Here is a 22,551-nt window from a genome sequence, read left to right on the forward strand (position 1 = left end):
AGCTTCCCATTTTTATAGCTAGGTATGACTAACGTTACCAGGTGGACAAAAAAAGCTCTATGCAAATTTGTGTTTAGATAGTGAGTGACTACGCATGGGAACTGAGAACGGTTTTCAGTTTCATTTAGTAAAAATATGAACATCGGTTAAAGCTTCAGACGTACGTTCTTCTGCCGGTGCGAATGAATCAACCTAGAAATACTCTTGACAGTGTTTCACAACGCCAGGCTTCAGCGAAACGCGGCATTGTAGTTCGAATCCCGAACAAATGACTCTTATGAGCCAGTAACGTTTAGTGAATCCAAAACACACCTACAGCCTGACTGATAAATGTAATCCAGCTCCTAAGTGAGTGATTCATATGAGTCGGTTCTTTTTAATGAATCAAAAACACAATGGGTTCTTATAGTGAATCAATAAAAACAGCGCTTGCCGTGAAATGAATGCCGAATAAATGACGAACCAGATCTTTTTAGTACATCAAAACCATGCACATCACATCAATACTAAAGTACTGACTCACTTACGACTCATCATATACCACAGCTGTTAAATTGTGCTATATTATAGGCTAGCCTATAGGCTCATACGATTACAATAATTAGTTACTGACTGGTTGTTAATATAATTACGCGAAGATACATGCCGTATTATATTTGTGGTATTTTATAATCACGACTGAATGAAATGGACGTATTTTGTTCTGTGTTTTAATTTATATGTGTTTAATGAAAGGTCATTAAATATGTAATGCAGTTTATTTCTGATTTGTTGAAATAGAATTTAAATAAAACATAATAATTTAGCCTAGAGATCAAATTTTCTTTGTTGTTGCCCTCAGCTGTCTTTCTTTTTTATTTGTTAGTAGGAGTGTAAAAGCTGTCCCATCCCTAAAGATGACATAACTTCTGACTCCATATTTGCTCTCATAATACAGACATATCTAAACTATCATAAATGTCCAAAACTGCATGTTCTTTTATGTCTTCTCATAAAAGCTACATACCCACACTTAGTTTTATGTAAATATCTTCCATATCTCGCATGATTCAGTTACCGCTACATTTAATAACCGAATATTTGACTTCATTCCCTATCAAGGCTCGGTCTTTGGGAAACAGAGACTGGAGCAAATATTTGTAGAATGGGGTGGGGACTTTAAATTGAAAGGCGGTGGTGAGGCTGTCACAATCTTTGAGTTCCAGTTTTTTATCGTGATTCACATGGAGTGCGTCAGATTTTTATTCTCACCGATCTTTAAAATGACAGACAGACTGTTTGTGAGTCATTCTCACTAGCACTGCTCAAACGCGTTTCTCCTCTTTCTGCTTCAGAGGGAGGCTCCGTGGAAATACACAATATTCGTTGACAGAAGAGATCCTCAACAGGATTCAAAATGCCTAAACCTGTAAGTATTCACTGAGTTTCATTCTATTATTGTTAAAATGTTTACCAGTTATTTGTATAGGAAGTTAAGTATGAGTGTTTAGCGTGTTTTAACTTCTCTTCAGTGTTTTGAAATATTCTGGAGGGCTAGTCTGATAAATCTTTTTTTTTTTTTTTTGTATCGTGACTTTATATTTTAACTTGACATAGAATGAAAGTCTGGTTCTTAATTGTTACATCTTTAGAAAAGTTGTCTATAAACATTTTCATGTTTGTTAGACAAATCAGTTCCCATTAAGTTACTTCTTATAGGCACATTTATTTGTTTCAAGGCGGAGTTTATAAGGTTTGGCTCTTGTTTACACCTGTTTTGTCTGGTTTACAAACAAAATTATAGTAGTAGTAAGAATGTTTGACTTTTATGTAGTTAAAATGTGTTTGTTTGGAACAAACACAGTATTGAATGTTTTCTGCGTTTGCTTATAAACACTCTTAAAACAGCAAGTGCAGCCTGAAGCATGTGTTTTCAGTTTGTTTAAGATGGTAACAGGGTTGTCAGGAAGAGAACAGAGGAAATGACATCATGTTGCTTTCCTCAAAGCTTCTCATTCATCCTTGGCGCTCAGCACTGCCTACTGAAATGCTGAAAGCAGAGGCTTGTTCTTGCTGCCATGGTCAGTTTGGATGAAACTAGGTTTGAGATTATATTTCAAAGATTTTTCAGTCATTTAGATGCTTTTAAATGTAGATTGGTTAGTAAAAAGCATCTGATATGATATGATATATTGTTTAGGGTTAACATTTTTGAAGCTGTACACTGTTTAAAAATAATATGATTTATAGGTTTCTGTTTTCTTACTATTTTTCATCCTGTTTCATAGTTTCAGGTGTGCCTATAATCAGCACTTTCAGCAGCTGAGGGTGTTTCCTCTCAAATCTTTGTTATCGTTTGTTCTGCTGAATAATTGATAACTAGACAATGCCTGTTACGCCCTTTGGTGATGTAGCACAAAAGCTCATTGTGCTGTAATCAATCCTCATGTGCTCTCGGGCTTTAGCTCAAACCAGCTCAATGAAAGCCTAACAGTACCATCCAAATTGGAACGTTAGGAAAAAGGCAGTTCTTAGCAGAAATAAATTCAGTAACTCAAGACATGCAACACTAAAGCAGAAGTACATTTTTGTTCCCTATTTTTATAGTGCATGTCATCAAAGCAGCATTTCAACTACTTGTTTAGCAAAAATCCCAAAAATGTAACAATACATACAATTCACTGCAGTTTTCAGCTGAAAACAACATTAAAAAAGAACCCTTCAAACACATTATGATTACATTGGCAGATTATCAGAACACTTTTGCCATAGTGCATGATTTGTAAACTAATACATGTTGGTTTTTGCACCATATAACCAGTTTCATATGTATGGCTTTAAGTAAACTTGCTTGTTACCTCACCTGGTACTACACTGTAGAGCTGCAAAACGATAAATCGCGATTAATCGATTTTAAATAAAAGGTTATGTTTGGATACTGTATGTGTGTGTACTGTGTATATTTACTATGTATATATAAATACACACACATACATGCGTATATATTAGGGAAAATATATTTTATATTTATAAATTATATACAAGTGTTTACGTGCAAATACATACAACACGTACAAATATTTACAATATGTAAATGTATGTATTTATACACGTGTACATAATAAATATACACAGTGCACACATATATGTGACCTTGGACCACAAAACCAGTCATAAGGTAAACTTTTACAAAACTGAGATATATACATCATATGAAAGCTCAATAAATAAGCTTTCTATTGATATATGGTTTGTTAGGATAGGATGATATTTGGCCGAGATACATCTATTTGAAAATCTGGAATCTGAGGGTGCAAAAAAATCAAAATACTAAGAAAATCACCTTTAAAGTTGTCCAAATTAAGTTCTTAACAATGCATATTACTCATCAAAAATTACATTTTGATAGGTTTACAGTAGGAATTTTACAAAAAATCTTCATGGAACATGATCTTTACTTAATATCCTAATGATTTTTGACATAAAAGAAAAATCTATAATTTTGACCCATACAATGTATTTTTGGCTATTGCTACAAATATACCCCAGCGACTTAAGACTGGTTTTGTGGTCCAGGGTCACATATAGTATGCCAACAGAAACTTATTTTGAATCGATTAATCGCGACTAATCGTTTCGCAACTCTATTGGATTGCTTTGCGATGTGCCAGGGAATCGCAAGTCCTGATAAAAAAGCTCAATACTTGTAGAAGCAAGCTAAAATGGCATGGTTGCTTCGGCAAATATGCTTTTCTGTCACATTCGCTTTTGTTAACACTATCAGATAGGTTTAGCGTTTTAGGATTCAGTGTAAGTCGTACATAATTTGTGCAATAGAGCATTTAATTTCAGTTCCAAACTGCTGTGATACATACAACAACCAAAATAAAACATTGCCATATTGACTTTTTTCAGTTTTCTGACAAGACTCTTTTATCGCCACTCACTCACTCTTTTATCATTGTGAAGCAGCAAAATAACATTTTACAGAAATGTCGCCAACGGCGTTTTTTTTTTTCCTTCCAATAAGCCTTGGTTGCAACATTTGCAAATGGTAAATATAGGTTTTGAATATTTAGATGGTTTCTTTGCTGTTATTTTGGCCCAGCTACTGTATAATTCAATAGATCCTTAAAAATAAAGTCGATGCTTAGTAGATTTAGCAAAGAATCATCCTTAGAAGAACTGTAAAAATCTCTAATTCACTAGCTGACTTGGTATGTTGTTTGTAGATCAACACTAAATGCGTGCGTCTGTGATGTGTCTGTAATCTTTTAGTAGTCAGTCAGAATTTTAATTGCCTTGTAATGTAGATTATTTGGTCTGATGATGTCTGTTGCCTGATGACGGTAATTGGAACCTGAGCCCTGGTGCCTGTGCTTGATTTTGCCAGTATATTGCAGCCAAAAAAAAGTTTGTCGGTCAGCTAAAACCTTTTTGAGAGCAATGCAGAGAAATACTGAGACTCTATTAAAATGCAGCCTGATGCAGGAGGTAGACCACTGAGAGGATGTTTCTGAAAGAGACCCTTTGTTTTGCTGGGTAAATGGATACCCCTAGTCTCCCCCTCTTTGGCGAGTTGGATGCCAGTCTTTAGGCTGGACTCTTCGCCACTAGATTTCAAATGTACACAGTGGGCCTATGATTCTTTATCTATATTAAGTTATTTAGTGTTAATTATTTGTGTGTATTTGTTTATTTAGTAACTAACACCAACAATGGATTTCTGTGTGATTGTGTGTTTACTGTTACAGTGCTGTTTTCGGGAAAGGTCCCAGCAGACTCTTTAAGCTTCGTACAGAAAGTTCTTTCCATATAATAATGCTTGTAAGGTGTTGATTATTCACTAGAACTGTTTATAGGCTTTCTCTATAAAGTTTTATGTTGAGTATGACTGGGTGAGCAAGTTATATAATCAAAATCGATATAGTCTTGAAATATAGTGTACATTTACTCATTTAGCACATGCTTTAATCCAAAGCAACTGGAGAATGATACCAAAAAAGCAATTGATCAAAGTTAGAACAGAAGTAGTGCTTCCATAGCATATGTCCAGAAGTACCAGAGTGATACCATGCTAAAAAATTTTATTTAGCTGTTCTGGTGACAGTTGGGTGTATTGAGTGTCTGTGGAAGTTTTGGGAAATGGCCCCACTGTATTTGGTATTATTATCTCAATATGTACGGTATTTGCTGTGAAATGGCTTACAATGTTCATTTTTTATTTTTTTATACACACAGAAACTGTAATTTCAACCAGACAGTTACTGTTGCAAGAAGAATCAAAATATTGAATATTGAACCAGTGTTATTTTACTATCATTGATATACTATTATAGTTTTGGTTCATATTTTAAATGAAATAAAATTTTTATATTTCACCGCATTGGAATTATAAGGTTCTGTCTGCATTCTAAGCACTTCTGAGATATTGAGCTTCAAATTTTTTGCATTCCATAGACTTCTGTAGGTAAAACCTTTTTGTTTTCTAAAAAAAGGCCAAAAATATACACAAATTACAAAAGAAACATCACATAATGTAAATAAGTATGTAAATAACTCAAATTTGACAGATAGAACTTTATAATTTCAAGGCGGTAATTTTGTTTTTAAAACAAAACTTGTTTACTAAAAAAAGTTTTAGTAATTGTTGTGTGCTTTCATAATTTTTATTATTATATTTATTTATTTTCATTTTTGCTTATTTGGTTTAAGTTTTTTTTTTTTTTAGTACTTTTAAAAGAAGAAACATTGACTTGGCAACTAGCTGAAGTGAAATAAATGTAACTTTTTGTATATTATATACATTATTACAGCAATTACTGTCGTTTGAATGACTTTTTTTGTTTTTTAAATAATAATACACCAAGTTCACCATATGACTTCTCTTCCCCTTTTATATTTCATGGAAGAAAGTAAATTCTGGTGTTTTTTCATGGATTTTTTGAAGCTTTGAAGCTTTAATTACTATTGAATTGTCATAAAACCAGTCTGTATGACTGTATGACTATTTTTGTTTGGAAAAAGACAATCAAACAAGTAACATTCTTTAAAATCCCCCCTTTTGTGTTCCATGGAAGAAAGAAAGTCACACAATGTTTGAAGCAATGTGAGTGTGAGTAAATGATGACCGAATTGTCATTCTGATATGAACTATTCCTTCGTTTTTGTATTAGTGGAAAGGGTGGAATCTGTACGCTTGTGTGAGTTTCTGTTTACATAGTTATGCAATTTCATAGTGGAGCATTTGTTTTAAAGCAGTTACATAATTAGAAATGGTTATTTCTTGCTCACACCCAGTATGGTGTGTCTGTGATTCTCCACCAGTAGTCTCTTCACTAACAGTTCTCATGGTAATCACATGAATATGGATCACTGAATCAGATGTACAATCCCAACAATGTTAATTCTTGTCTTTCTTTTTTAAATTGGCTCTCACAAATGATTCCTTGTTGCTTGATCCTGTGAGTCTGTTGTCTGTTCATAGCAAGAAAACGCCCCTGTTTCATGTTTCTTGGGAAATTGCTTCAAATGACTCTGTTGTCCCATAAAATGGTGCAAATTTGATTGTAGAGCAGTTTCAGGCTTTTTCTTGTTGACTTAGTCCTGTCAAACATTAATGGTAGAATAGATTGGCATTTCCCCTTTACAAATAGTTGCTGAGTCGCATTGTTCTGTGAAGCCACTCCTGTCGTTTTCCCAGTTTCTTTTAAGCCATGTCTGCTTGAAGAACCATAGTCTGGGTCATCAGCTTGTTACACAATCAGACTAAAGTTGTCAACATCGATTGTTACTACTTCTTTTTTTTTTTTGCTTGTGATTGTCTTTTCAGTGCAGTTTTTTTATTACCTTTACCTCTGTACTTGCTTCTATAAAATGAAAACCGTAAAATATGAAGTTATAACCATTTAGTAATAGATGACCTTTTTCTTCTCAGCTGATTTGACAACACAAATGTCAACAGTGGTTGCTAATGTATTTTCTCTCTCTCTCTCTCTCTCTCTCTCTCTCTCTCTCTCTCTCTCTATCTCTATCTCTCTCTCTCTCTCTTTAGGTAAATGTTCGCGTCACGACGATGGACGCGGAGCTGGAGTTTGCCGTTCAGCCCAGCACAACTGGCAAGCAGCTATTTGACCAGGTCTGCAACTAAACCAATAGATGAACAAGCACTGACTAGGGTCACGTGCATGAATACTAAAAGAAGCTATCTAGTGGTTCCAAGGAGTTTTCACAGTATTCGCTTAAACCTTTGTTTTCATTTTCCATAGAAGAAAAAGAGATAAAAGAAATCAAAACTTGGAGTTGGTTTGACTCAGTTTTTAGAAGTTCCGGTTGTGTAACAGACAATCCTTTCAATCATTTGCAATCAATCATTTTAATCCCTCAATGACAACTTCTCATTCTCTTCCCACAATTCCTTGATCTTAAACAAATTCATGTCACTCGGCTAAAGCAGGGTTGAAAAAGACTGTAAACAGTTATTCAGAGAAATTTTAAAAGGTAAATCGAGACTACAAAAGAGAAATTTACATTAGTTTTTTTTAGTCAAATACTTTTGCTTAAACAAAAACAGGACTGATGGTATATTGGTTAAGCACAAAATAGAGCAGGAGGGAAACTGTATAGATATAATCTTATATATCAGATTATTAGAATGTGAAATATATCAAAGTTTTAAAATAATTTTTAAATAAGTAGTATTTGAAATGATTTATAATTTCAGAAATGCATAAATGTATATAAATAAATACTATTTATTTAAAATCATAGCAACAACCAGTTAAGGACGTCACAGAACAAACTCCGACTTCACTGGGCATCCGTCAGTAGCACCAATGCCTGTGACCTAATTTAATTACCGGCTTGGTGACTTGGGATAATCCCCTGCAAATAGAAGGCCAGAACACCACGAAAACCTCACAGCATGAGTTTTTCTTCTTTAAAAGAGCATATCCCTTGACGCATGACTCATTGACCATTACACCGATGTGCTCATTGACTGCCACGACTGTGGAAACAGTGAATAAGGGCCGTCCCTTTCTCATCACACTCTAGTTTTCCCATTCGGAGCAGAACCCACAGCTGAAACGGTCTCCACTTCAGAGTAAGTGCTCTTAAAGAGCCAGTCATGAACTGTGGCACACAACATACATGAGAGGTTTTCACTGGAGCCTCCGGTAGTCCAACTGTCCATGCTGGCATACAAGTCGCATACAAAAAAAAAAAAAAGACATGAGTTTCATGCTTTTACAGAAAATTTTGGTTCTTAACGTCCAGAGCATTATGGATAATTATGTAATATATCTTAGCAGGGTGTTTAATTTAACTAAAGGTGATTTTACCTAACTTTAGTCTTGGAAATTGGTGCCATGACCCGGGTTTAGATGACTCTTGTATTTCCTCTTATTCCTCTATTATAAAAGTTAAGTTTAAATATTTCTCTACTTGGGTTATATACACTTTCTCAAATAACTCTGACACTGAGCTTAGAGATGCTTAGAACCTGTTGAGCTGGTTTATAGTTGCGCATTTCTGTTGCGTCCTTGTCACCAGCTTGTTTGGATTTTTTTTTTTTTTTTTCTGGGATATGGTATGATTGTAAATGGTTATGAAAAGCAATCCAAGTGCAATAGAAGATCTAACTGGTTGAAGGAAAAAAATATTGCTTATCAAAACATTTGTCATGAGTTGGTTTCTATTTAGATTTCTATCATAATTTGTCCCCTAACTAAAGTGTTCTTTAGCTGTGTTCACACAGGTAAAGAAAAATACTGTTGTCAGTCCTGTTTGGATTTCTTACTAGACTTCTGTTACTAGACTGACAAGCTCATTTTATAACCAACAGGACGTACATTTTCAGGAAGACTATAATTTAAAAGCGAGTTTGGATGTGTGCTTCATAAACGGAATCGCACTTGGAAAATAATTATCTGTCGTGTCATTGACTTATTTCTTATATTAATTATGACTTATATTAATTCTTTGCTGCCAATCACAAACAAAATCCGGAAAAACTATTTGCGTTGGTGGAATAGAGAAGAAAAAAACCCTAAACCGGAAGAAACACTGGACCCTGAGCATTTGAGAAATGAAAGCATCTGTGAAAATTAAATCTATTAGTATATTTGCACCTAACATTTCCTGCAGTGTAGTTTTGTGTTTCAGAAATTTCAATGTGGCACATATCCTGTTATTTGTTTATTCATTTATTCATTCATTCGGGGGTGATGCATACTGAATGTGTGACACTACATCAGTAGTAGATCAGATGTTCTTATGTTTTGTCTCTAACAGTAGCTTTTAAGTTAAGTTTACCTGTTTACGCCAATTTGTGTCAGATTAGTTGTATGTCATAAATGTACACTAAGATTCAAAAGTTTGGGGTCAGTGATTTTCTTCATTATACATTACATTTTAAAGGATATTAAAATAGAAAACAATTATTGGTTGGACCAGCAAGTGATGGCCACTGCATCAGAGCTGCAACATTTGCCAAAACGGTAATAAATACCATGATGCTCAAAGCCTCTAGGAAATTGTGTACGTGCGTGTAGAAATATTGAAATCTAAAGTTTTCCCTTCAGGGCCTCTGGTGCTCATCACCCTCCACCCCTGCAAAAGCTAATGAGTGTGAATGAGCTAATGGTGATGAGAAGAAGACCACAGTATTTACTGTGGTATATTCTTTAAATATGGCCTTTATTCTGTTTTCATGAAAAAGTAATCCTGTGCTCTGTTGTATTTCAAATCATCAAGTGTACAACAGTCGTAAAGCAGTCAGCAACAGTTTAATAATTCATTTATCTATTTATTGTGTGCTAAAAGGTGTCAACTTTTTCCTGACAGGTGGTGAAGACCATCGGGTTACGTGAAGTATGGTACTTCGGACTACAGCATATGGACAGCAAAGGGTACCTTACATGGCTGAAACTTGATAAAAAGGTACAGTAATTGCACATTTAGCAAAACCACAATCTAGATTTTTTTTTATTTGAATGTGTGTTTTAATAGATCTTTGTTAGGGTTTTTGTTTTCTATCCTCACTGCAGTCTAGTACTTCAAGGAAGTACTCCCCGTTTTCATAAATGTATTTAAATAAGTATTTGACATTTTTGATGACATAGATTCTCAAGCGTACATTACTCATACATGCCTTTCATCTATTGTGACCGAGTCAGTAGGCTGAACATTTAAATTATGTTTCCTCGTTGTTGTCTTTATACAACTGATACAGTATCCTTCGAAGGAAAGCGGATTTCCTCATACATGGAAATGAATGACTTTTTGTGAAATTGACTTTTTTATTGTTTCACTTTGTTGATTATTAATTGTTTGATTAATTATTAGAATAAGAGGCTTTCAAAATGCAAGCATGAGCAGCACAGCAGCGTAACTGCAACTGCAGGCCTGCTTTCTACTTTAATATTTCATTTATTATAAACTGTACAATTATTATTAGGAATAGACCATCAAGAATTATGAACTTTATCATCATGAAAACTAATTTGAATTATGTGAAACATTTACATCCAGTAAATTGCTTAAAGCATATGTTGGATATAGTCAGACTTGCTGAATACACAATATTTGTTTCAGTTTTTTTAAGTGATTACTGGCTAGTATCACACAGAAATACACTGTGTCCTAGAAGGACTGGTATTTTAAAAAGGTGTGAAATATTTAAGCAAATGCAGCTCATAACTGAGATTTTAACCCTCCATAAATTAGGAGCAGTCAAAGAAAAAGGGAGATTTTCAGGAGAAGAAACTTGTTTGGTTTCATTCCACTTGTAAGCACTTCACAGATCAGAGCTTGAAATGAAGAGACGAGAGAAAGATCACTTGTTTAACCCTAAAACACACACATTTAAAAAATAAATGATGTTGGTTGTGGTTGATTGATTGGTGTTAAAAAAAACACTCTGCTCCAACTCTATTTCATTTGGGCAGAATAGCAAAGGCTGTTATGCAATTAAATTAATATATGTGCTGCATGTCTCAGAGTGAAGCACAGCACTGTGTTCATTTACATCTGAGCAGCTTGTAATCTGATATTTTCAGTCTCTCAGAGCGGCTCAGCTCACAGCTCACGCTGTTTGACGTGAACATATCTTGGAAGAACGCGTTCTGCATCAACCGTCTTCCCAAAACTTAGAACAAGAAGCTCTCATGAACCAGCCGTTCATGAGAGAACCAGAGAAGTTTTAAAGTAAAAGTAAAAGATGGCTGGTTTAACAATTAAAAATGAATGTTTAGTTTGTTTAGTAGCAGTGCAGGGACATGTTTTTTTTTCCCCAAATTGTGCAGCCCTACACAAATCAAACATACTAAATGAACACATACAAATAGTGCAGTTTTACTGAATATGAGCACTCTTGACACTAGGGATGTGTCCGAATCTGAATATCTTGTTCGGAAAGGAAATGGCGTATACTACAAAACCCCTAAAAGAAAATAAATAGGAGATGGGAGGAAAAAAAAAATATTACAGTGCTTTTTCTCGCAGTTATATCGTTAGGTAATTATACTGTGTATATAAATTGCGGGCATCAGGGAGCCGATTTTATTGTGCGAGGCATTTAATTCGCTTTTGAATGTGCACTCGCTTTTTACTTTCACTTTTGAAGTTATTAGTTTTCCGTGCTTTTCTGAATACGGATTCGCTATTCGGGCACATCCCTACTTGACACTCATGCTGCTTAGCCAATCAGATTAGAGGACCAAAACTAACTGGCGTATAAATAAAACATTAATTTACTCACTTTTTACCTAAAACGAGGAAGCAAATAACTTGTGGGAACAAATATGTATTTGAACCCTGTTGTTACTTAAAGGATCCACAGCTGTTTTTTTGTTGGTTTTGTGATTGTTCATGAGTCCCTTGTTCGTCCTGAAAGCTAAACTGCCTGCTGTTCTTCAGAAAAATCCTTCAGGTCCCACAAATTCTTTGATTTTCCAGCATTTTTGTGTATTTGAACCCTTTCTAACAATGACTGTATGATTTTTAAATCCATCTTTTCACACTGATGACAACTGAGGGACTCATATGCAACTATTACGGAAAGTTCAAAAACTCACCGATGCTCCAGAAAGGAAAAATGATACATTAAGAGCTTGGGGTGAAAACTTTTGAACAGAATGGAGATGTGTACATTATTCTTATTTTGCCTAAATATTATATTTTTTTCATTTAGTACTGTAGAAGTTCTTCATTTAGTTTTAATGAAAATAGTTACATCTTTCCCAGAAGACTAAATAAGTTAAATTTACCCTGATCTTCAAAATCAAAAAGTTTTCATTTATGTCCCTCAGTTGTCCTCAGTGTGAAAAGATATATCTCAAAATCATAGTCATTGTTGGAAAGGGTTCAAATACACAAAAATGTTGGAAAATCAAAGAATTTGTGGGACCTGAAGGACTTTTCAAAAGAACAGCAGGCAGTTTAACTGTTCAGGACAAACAAGAGACTCAAAAAACAATCACTAAACAAACAAACAAAAAAACAGTTGTGGATCATTGAAGTAACAACACAGTATTAAGAATCAAGAGGATGTAAACTTTTGAACAGGGTCATTTTTATAAATTCAACTATTATTTTCTATTGTGGGCTATATGTAAACATCTTTTATGTGAAATAACTTTTGACCTGAACCGTGTATCTTACAAATATCAACAAACATATCCTCAGAAGTGGCCTAAATGTACTAAAGCATATTAGTATTCCACAAAAGCTCAGTATAAAAACTTCACACTTTTTTTGCAGGTCTCCTCTCAGGATGTGCGTAAGGAGAACCCTCTTCAGTTTAAGTTCCGTGCCAAATTCTTCCCAGAAGATGTGGCGGATGAGTTGATCCAGGATATCACTCAAAAACTCTTCTTCATGCAAGTGAAAGATGGCATTCTGAGTGACGATATCTACTGTCCTCCAGAGACTGCTGTGCTTCTGGCCTCCTATTCGGTGCAGGCCAAATTTGGTGATTTCAGCAAGGAAGTGCACAGACCTGGATACCTGACCTCAGATCGACTCCTGCCCCAAAGGTGAGATATACAGGACTGGCATAATTGGAACATGTTCTCCTGGAAGTATAGGATTTGGATTCTGCCATCATTGCTCATCAGCACTTGGATAACAAATAACAGTCTTTGTCCCTTCTGTTATTTGATTGCAGGGTTCTAGACCAGCACAAGTTGTCACGGGACCAGTGGGAAGAAAGGATTCAGGTGTGGCATGAGGAACATCGAGGAATGCTCAAGTAGGTTGAAGTCCTTTCAGAAGTTATTGTTATTTTTATAGTTACGGTATTTTTACAGCTAGCAGTCTTGGTGTGAATGGGCCTTAATGCTAAATGTAGATTTTAAATAGACAGTAGATTGTGGAAACGAGAAAACACTTCTGTCAGTCGGTTAGTCAAGCACACTTGTTGACTGATGCCTAATAATTGACTTGCTTGATATATCAGTCTATAGACCCTGGTGGTTTGACGTTATACAGTATACTATGCAATTATAGACGTCACTTGGCAAGTCCAGTGTAAACTGTAGGTTGTTTATGGTTGCTAACGTCTCAACTTTCCATATTAAGATAGAATTTAACTAAAGTGCAATCGCAGGTGTTTCTATATCAGCTGTTTTACATCTAAATTTATATTTTGATTTAAATTCAAATTACATTTTGGGGCTATTCTAGTATTTTTTTATTTATTTTTAAATATACACTGCCGTTCAAAAATTTGGGATCTGTAAGACTTGTAATATTTTTTTAAGAAGTCTCTTATGCTCATCAAGAATACAGATAAAACAGTAATACTGCAAAATGATATTACAATATAAAATAATGGTTTCTATCTTAATATACATAAAAAAAATAAAAAAAATTATGTGATGCAAAGGTGAATTTTTTTTTTTTTATCAGCCCTTACTCCGGTCTTCAGTGTCATATAATGCTTCAGAAATCATTCTAATACTGATTTACTATTATAACTATTTATGTTGGCAATGGTTATGCTGCCAAATATTTTTTTTGGAACTTGTGATACTTTTTTCGGGATTCTTTAATGAATAAAAAGTTCAAAAAACAGCATTTATTCAAAATAGAAATATTTTATAAAAGTCATTGCTATCACTTTTTATGAATTTAACACATCCTTGCTGAATAGAAGTAATAATTTCTTTCAAAAAAGAGAATAAAATGTACTGACTGTGTATATTGTTAGAAAAGATTTCTATTTTAAATAAATGCTGTTCTTTTTAACTTTTTATTCAAAGTACAAAATATTACAACAGAATATTAAGCAAACTGGTAATAAATCGGTATATTCTAATGATTTCTGAAGGTTAATGTGAAACTGAATACTGGAGTAATGATGCTAAAAATGCAGCTTTGATCACAGAAATAAATTAGACTTTTAATGTATATTAAAAAGAAGAACATTTGTAATATTTCACATAATAATATTTCACAATATTACTTTTTTTCTGTATTTTTAATCAAATAAACGCAGCCTTGATGACCATTAGAAACTATATTTTTAACTGCATTTAAAATAAAATACATTAAAAATCTTGCTGATCCCAAACTTTTGACAAGCAGTGTATACTATGAGTATTCAGATAATATTTTGAAATGTTTATGTTTTTAGTCTTCCTTTTAATTTTAATTTAAGTTTTAGTAATGTTATATGCTTTTGTATGTTTATTTAACTTGTAGTGATTTAAGAGCTTCAACTAAAATTTATTACAGTTAGTAATGTGGACAACATTTTAAATTAAGTTTTAAAATCTAATGTTTATATTTCATTTCTGTTGTATTTAAATTTTCTAAAAAGTATTTAGCTTTAGTAAAGCTTTAGTTTTAGTTCACACTGAAAAGAAGTGCCTTCAGTATTTAATTTACTGGATTTTGTCATTTAAGCTACCACATGAACAATGTAATTTATAAATATAATGTATATTATATAAATATGTGTACAACCCGAGTTGTTATGACTACATTGTGATATATTATTGCTATAAAACAGCATGTACTATGCTAAAACATTTTGGTCAGATCATCCACCAGCCTGTTACAAATTAAAAGTGATTATTCTGTTTTATTCTCCGTTCATAGAGAGGACGCAATGCTAGAGTATCTGAAAATTGCTCAGGATCTGGAAATGTATGGGGTGAACTATTTTGACATCAAGAACAAGAAGGGAACAGAGCTGTGGCTGGGTGTGGATGCCCTGGGCCTAAATATCTATGAGAAAGACGACAAGTGAGTTCAGCCTTTCCCTACATTCATTTGACATTATTCACATCTAAACTGCTTTTTCAACTTCAGCGCGTTTTTCTCTTTAAAAAAAAAAAAAAAAACGATTTACATTCCCTCCCTTTACATTATGTCAGTACTATTGTAAAGTAATGGTTTTAGATAGTAATACTGTACTTGTAAACTACATGTACTGTATTGTTGCCATAATACCGTGGTATTTTTGTGGTATGTCAAGCTATTTGGTATTACACATACATCTTCTCTTAATTTGTGAAATTCAAGCTATTAAAGAGTGTTTTGTCATTTTATTTATTTTTATTTTTTATTTTTTGTCACTCCAAGGACATGTGTTGTGGTTTAGTTTGGTTTGAGGACATTGTCCTTCGAATACGGTGCTCTTCTTTCCACGAACAGAGATCTGTGTGTGTGTACGTAAGTGCAGTGGCGACTAATGGCTTTTTCCCCACAATGCCCTCTATTTTAACCATAGCAACAAAGACTGGTTTTTCCAGCTATGCAGTCCTTGAAAACGTTGGGCAAGGATTGTGTATGTGACGGAGAGAAGGCTTCGCAAGTACACACGTAAAGATAAGAAAACCACGTTGCACAACCTGTGAAATAGTTCACATTCATTGAATCTTTGCTTGAGTTGTTGCATTAGCTGTGCTCTTCAAGGTATCTGCTGAGTGGCCCATATCCTTAGCTTCAGATATGACAAACATGTCTCCAAAAGCATGTAGTCATAGTTTATTACTGAACGCCTTGATAGAAAAAGTAATGGCTAATGCCAAAATGCAGTACAAGGTGTTTTTGATTGCTTTATTTTTTCCATTATCCCCACACTGTAAAAAGTTTTTCACCAGTTTCAACTTAAAAACTTAAGTTTAGCAGCTGCATTAAAATTAAGTTAAATCAACTTTAAAGTACAAGTAATTTCAACTCATAAGTTAAATCAACTTAAAAGTACAAGTCATTTTAACTAAGTTTATGTCGTGAGTTGAAATGAATAGTAGTTTTACGTTGATTTAACTTAAAATTTTAAAGCAGCTGCTGAACTTACGTTTTTAAGTTGAAACTGGTAAAAACTTTTTACAGTGCATCAAATTGTTAGAACAATTCTAGATTTAGATTCTATTGAGTTCTTGGTAACACTTTACAATAAGGTTCCATTTGTTACTGGTAGTTAATGTATTAACTAATATGAACAAACAATGAACAATTAATGAACAATTACTATATAATTAGGCGCCGCTTTATTTTACAGAGTCTTTGTTGGACATTTTACATGTACTTACTATAGTAATAACAGTAAATTATGCATAATTACAAGAAGCTAACCATAAACCAAACCTAACCCCATATTAAGTTCACGCTGTTAATTAGAATTACTCAGTACTTATTTGTGTAATTGCAGTATAAAAAGGACACCTTAAAATAAACCTATAATTGCTATAATAATACTTATTTTTAATTAAAAATGTTTAATACAGTTTAGCATTTTCCTTCATTTAAAAGTAAGAATGATTGATTTTTAATGTATTAGGCCTTCTGTCCACAAGAGGAAAAAATAAGCAAGCATGTTTTAGCAGCTTTATTCCACCTAGACCAAGTTACACGAACATGTTTCTGGCACTATATTCCCATTAGAGCCAACCGAGTCAAGCAAGAGACATATTATAGACCAAATGTACAATCATAGCACTATGAGGACAAAAATGATGGCCTCTTACAATACTGTAAATTATATAAAATATATGAAAGGAGAAATGGAACAGTCAAGAGTTGTTGCATTCTATCCCATCTATACACCAAAATACCATAGTTTAGATTAATCGCATCCAAAATAAGTTTTATTTTACTTATTATGTGTGTGTGTGTGTACTGTGTAGGCTATATTTATTATGTATGTATACATAAATACACACGCACACATGCATGTGGGTCAAAGATGTCCACGTCAGAAAGTGATTTTATGTCCATAGAAAGCATGTTAAATGTAAGTAAAGTGTCGTCTTTTAAGGTTTAGGTTAAGGTTAAATACATTTTTGGAGATAAAAATGTCAAAATTTGGTCAATTAACACAATATTTATGTAAAAATTCAAACAACATGCTTATTCTGATTTGTACTTATTAAAATATATATAAAAGAATAAGGAAGTGTATTAATTCTTACTGACAAATGGGCAAAACCTAGGATAGTGGCACATTTTAAAAATGTAGAATTGCAACTAATTGGTATTCTGGGTGAAAATAATTTGTCTTTTAATATGTCATAAATTGATTGTTGTTGTAAATATGCCTGATAAGATTGTTACACTGAATGACATTTTAGTGGGTGTCTTCTGTAAATTAGAGAAAAATTTATGATATTTATTTTTTGCTCAGATAAAATTAAACAGAAAACGTTTTAATTTTTTTTTTTGGGGGGGGGAGGGGAAACAACAATTTAAAGCAGTAATACTCGTATTGTTTTTATGCCTAAACCCTTTTTCGTCTTTGTGTATATATATGTATGTATGTGTGTGTATATGTATATGTATATATGTAAACAAAAACGTTTATTTTGGATGCGATTAATCGCGATTTGACACTTGATATAAAAAATATAAAATTAAAACATTCAATTTAATATCAATGGAAAAAAATTATTACTACTACTACTACTGTTTGCCTCAATTGTTAAAATGGTAACACTACAATAAAGTCACATAAAATAATAAAAGTTAACTGCATTAGTTAACATGAACTAACATTGAAAAAAAAATAAAGCATTTATTAATATCAGTTCATGTCAGTTTCAGCATTTACTGATGCATTATTAAAATCAAAAGTATCTGCTTAGTTAAGATTAACGGTTACATTTTACAATAAGGTTTATTAGTTAACATGAGTTAACTACATTAGTTAACATGAACTAACAATGAACTACTTCTACAACATTTATTAAGCTTAATGTTATTTTCGGCATTACTAAAATCATAAGTTGTGTTTGTTAACATTAGTTAACGCACTGTGAACTAACATGAACAAGGAACGACTGTATTTTTATGAACTAACATTAACAAAGATTAATAAATAATGTAATGTGTTGTTCGTTCATGCTAGTTAATACATTAACTACACTGCAAAAAATGCTTTTTTTTTTTGTCTTGTTTCCAGGCAAAATATCTAAAAATTCTTAAATCAAGGATTTTCTAGACAATTAAAAATTCTTGTCTTGTTTTCAGAAAAGACAAATCAAAATTAAGACATTAAATTTTAAACAAGCTAAATAATCTGCCAATGGGGTAAGAAAAAAAATCATGTTTTCTGTTTGAAGTATTTTTTCTTACCCCATTGCCAGATCATTTAGCTTGTTCGAAGCAAAAACTCACTTAATTTTGACTTGATTTTTCTGAAAACGAGACAATAATTTAAACTTGTCTAGAAAATCCTTCTTGATCCTTCTTGAAGGTGTTACTACATTTAACAATAATCAGTGTAACAGATGTACTGCTCATTGTTAGTAAATGAAATAACTGTCATCTAATCTAATAACCTTATTTCAAAGTGTTATCATTAATATATAGTTACCGTCACGATGATTTTTTTAAAAAGTGTTTTTAATACATAAGTCCTTAAAATAAAAAAAAACAATTGAACGTGGTACATGTGCAGGATCTTGCATACCATATTTAATTATTTTAACCATTGTGTCATTGGTTTTAGGGAACATTTGTGGTGTGTCATGTGAGGTGGGCCATAATAGCTTTGTGTTCCTTTGGCTACGCATAGAGACAAGCGACATGCACGTTAGAAGGCGTAGTTGTAAGGACACTCCCATGAGCTCCACAAAGAGATCACACGGCACGCTCCTTACTGCGATGATGTCATCCGCTCACGTTAATCACAGGCCCGTCCTTGTCTTTACATTCCTTGAGTATCTCAGCGTTGGACCGTCATGCCTGCGCTACAACATTCTCACTACATTACAAACTCATCTCAATGCTAATATTTAGATTTTTGCTCGATCAGCAACTAGAGGTCTGACGGTTGTCATCCACGTCTATTTAAATTGGGATTTCATATGTTATGTTTCATCCACCCTGCAATGTTTGTTTTGTATGACTGTATGTTCGGTATGAATACAGAACATCTCTTATGATTTCATCATTGTCTTTACAGACTCACTCCGAAAATTGGATTCCCCTGGAGCGAAATCAGAAACATTTCCTTCAACGATAAGAAGTTTGTCATCAAGCCTATAGATAAAAAAGCTCCAGTGAGTGAAACTATGATTGCGACACAAGCCTCACATTCATACCTCACAGTCCCACCTGAAACTGAAAAACTGCTTCGACGAGAATAAAACTTGTTTTATTCCACCCTAATAAACAGACATTTTATGTCACACCAGTGTTGAAACATCTAGGATTACATTTTGGATACAAAATCTAGTTTAAATTAAGTTTTAGGATTAAAACTAAAATGTTAAAGAAGTGTTATAATGAATAAATGAGTAAAACATTCAATTATCTGCACTATTTGTAGGTACATTTGGGACATTGAGTACATAAACTTTGTACATAAGGTTGTTGAGGCACAAGGTGTTCTTTAAAAACTGCTGGATATCATAATTATCAGGTTTTACACAAAAACCTAATAATAATAACAATAATAATAAATGTATTAAAAAAAGCTAAATGGCATCTTCACTGGTGGTTTTTGACTTTTGGACCACACTGTATCTCAATGTGAATTAAAATGATTAAATTATTGTTTTTATTTAAAACAAAGCTCAAATGAAATAGAAATATTAAATGAAAACTTTACAAAAAGCAAAGTAGAAATGTTGCTTGAATGAATAAATGAATGATTGAATAAAAACATAAATAAAAGTACTACAATTAAAACTAAAATACATTTAAATGCAGAAAACATGTTAAAATAATAAAAAATAAACTAACATTTCAAATTTTGAAAATATATAAATAAAAGATTATTCTAATTCTTCCCATTAAAACATATCTAGCCTACAAAAAATATTCTTCTATTATTTGTAAATCTATCACTTGCATATCTATCAATATAACCAAATATTGTCAACATTGAACATTACCAAAATTATCCCCAATTTATTATTATTATTATTTTTTTTTTTTTGCTCTTTTCACACAAAAAGTCAATTTGTATATTTTTTTTATTTTCTTTTTTTGTTTGTTTGGCCATATTTTACACTTGTATATATTCTTATTTTTGTATAGAAATGGCAAGAAAGTATTTATTTTATTTCATTTCATTTATGTATTCATTCATTCATTCTTTTTTTATTATTAATAGTAATTATTATGATTCAAATAATAAATAAAATTAAAATGGTATTATTTTAAAATACATAAAAAAATGATGTACAAAAGGTTGTATAAAATAACTAAAAATACATTTTTAAAGCTAGAAAATGTTAAAATATTAAAAACTATTAAAAACTTTAACTAATATTAAATTTCAGAAAATATATAAAGAAAAGCTGATTCTAAGTATTAACCCTCATGTTGTGTTCCCGGGTCAAAATGTTCGGCCTACAAAAAAAGTTATTGTAAATCTATCACTATGCAATATTATTACCAAATATTGCCAACATTAAACATTGCCCAAATTATTCACAAATAATGTTTTTTTTTTTTTGTTTTTTTTGCAGTTTTCACTCAAAAACTGAGTTTTATATGTTTAGATCAATGAGACTTATTTTAAGTTATTATTGTTTATTATTATTATTATTATTATTATTATTATTGTTAGTTATAACTATTTTATAAATTATATAATTATTTTCAAATGCATTTAAAATTTAATTTACAATTTTTATTAATTATTACAAAAATGTAATATATATATATATATATATATATATAATATTATTATTATTATTATTATTATTATTATTATTATTACGCAAAATTATTACCAAATATTAGATTTTTTAAATTTATTTTCTTTCAATTAAATGGATTTCATATTTCTTTATGGAACTGATTGGCCGTAGGTAATTCCCACCTCAGTTTTTGAGTGAACATCAACAAATGTTTTTGTCTTTTTTTTTTTTCCTCTTCTCCTCACTCAAAAACTGAGATGCATAAGTTCATATTATTGAGGAAAACCATGACAAAACCTGTGCTAACCAAAAGAAAACAAGCTGACAGAAAGATTTAATCCAAGATTTGGTGATCATTTTAAAAAGACCGGCCATTTTTGAACGGGAACAACAACTAGATTAAGGATTTACAGCACAGCACTACTCTAAATCCTATTAGAACGCAAAGTGACACTCAAAAACACTTGAGAAGCTTTCTAGGGACGCTTTAGCTTTGTTTTGACACACAAACACTAAATCACTGTAACGTCTGGCGTTTCACAGTAAAGAGTCATTAGTTTTAGCGGGGCTGTTCTGCCTGATAAAGGCCAGCAGTCAGTCTCCTTTGACAGGCTGGCCTTCACAGAACGTTATCTCTGAGCGTCAGAGCCGGTCTGTCTACGGCTGCTCAGAACAACAGTTTCTATAGGTTCTACATTTCTATAATCACAGGACTTGATTATATAAATACAGATCAAAGATCAATAAATTGAATGATTTATAACCTCTACAACTAAACCTCTTGTCTCTTCCTTCTTAACCCTGCAGGATTTTGTGTTCTACGCCCCACGTTTGCGCATTAATAAACGTATCCTACAGCTGTGCATGGGGAACCATGAGCTTTACATGCGCCGCAGGAAGCCGGACACCATCGAGGTGCAGCAGATGAAAGCACAGGCTCGAGAGGAGAAACAACACAAACAGATGGAGAGGTGAGGATGAATCACCATGGTGATGTGAGGAGTGATGTTGTCTCATCAGCAGATGCTGCAGGACATAAAAGAGATCATATTTTATTTTATTATGTATTTATTAATTTTTTATTTTATGAATTACTGTATTTTATTTTTGTATTTTATTTTAATTATGTTAGGTTTTTCGTTTTGTTTTGTTTGTTTGGCCATATTCTACACTTGGAATCTTATTTCACAGAGACTTTGGCATGAATTTTATTTTAATTTTTTTTATATTATTTTAATTTATTTCATTATATTTGAATTTGTTACATTTTTCATTTTTTTTGGCCATATTCTAAACAATATTCGACACTGATATTTAAAAAAAAAATTATTTAATTTTGTTTTGTTTTGTATTTATTTTATATTTATTTATGTATTCATTTTTGTTTAACCATATTCTATATATCACAGAGACTTTGGCTTGGCAAAGCCTGGTATTAATTTAATTTGACTTATTTTTTTTATTTAATTTT

The 22,551-nt window shown here is 32.4% G+C and overlaps 1 protein-coding gene across 1 annotated transcript in view; it reads left to right on the top strand.

The window, feature by feature from the left end:
• The first annotated feature begins 1,218 nt into the window (after positions 1–1,218).
• The window catches only part of ezrb (ezrin b), a 30,179-nt gene continuing 8,846 nt past the window's right edge, over positions 1,219–22,551 (top strand). The window contains exons 1-8 of the mRNA XM_073853112.1: positions 1,219–1,408; positions 7,034–7,117; positions 9,826–9,921; positions 12,742–13,016; positions 13,148–13,231; positions 15,085–15,231; positions 19,394–19,490; positions 21,888–22,051. Of these exons, the coding sequence (XP_073709213.1) occupies positions 1,397–1,408; positions 7,034–7,117; positions 9,826–9,921; positions 12,742–13,016; positions 13,148–13,231; positions 15,085–15,231; positions 19,394–19,490; positions 21,888–22,051 (959 nt within the window). The 5' untranslated portion in view covers positions 1,219–1,396. The remainder of the gene's footprint in view (positions 1,409–7,033; positions 7,118–9,825; positions 9,922–12,741; positions 13,017–13,147; positions 13,232–15,084; positions 15,232–19,393; positions 19,491–21,887; positions 22,052–22,551) is intronic.

The sequence above is a fragment of the Garra rufa genome, chromosome 13 (assembly GCF_049309525.1).
Source record: "Garra rufa chromosome 13, GarRuf1.0, whole genome shotgun sequence".
Taxonomy (NCBI): Eukaryota; Metazoa; Chordata; class Actinopteri; order Cypriniformes; family Cyprinidae; genus Garra; species Garra rufa.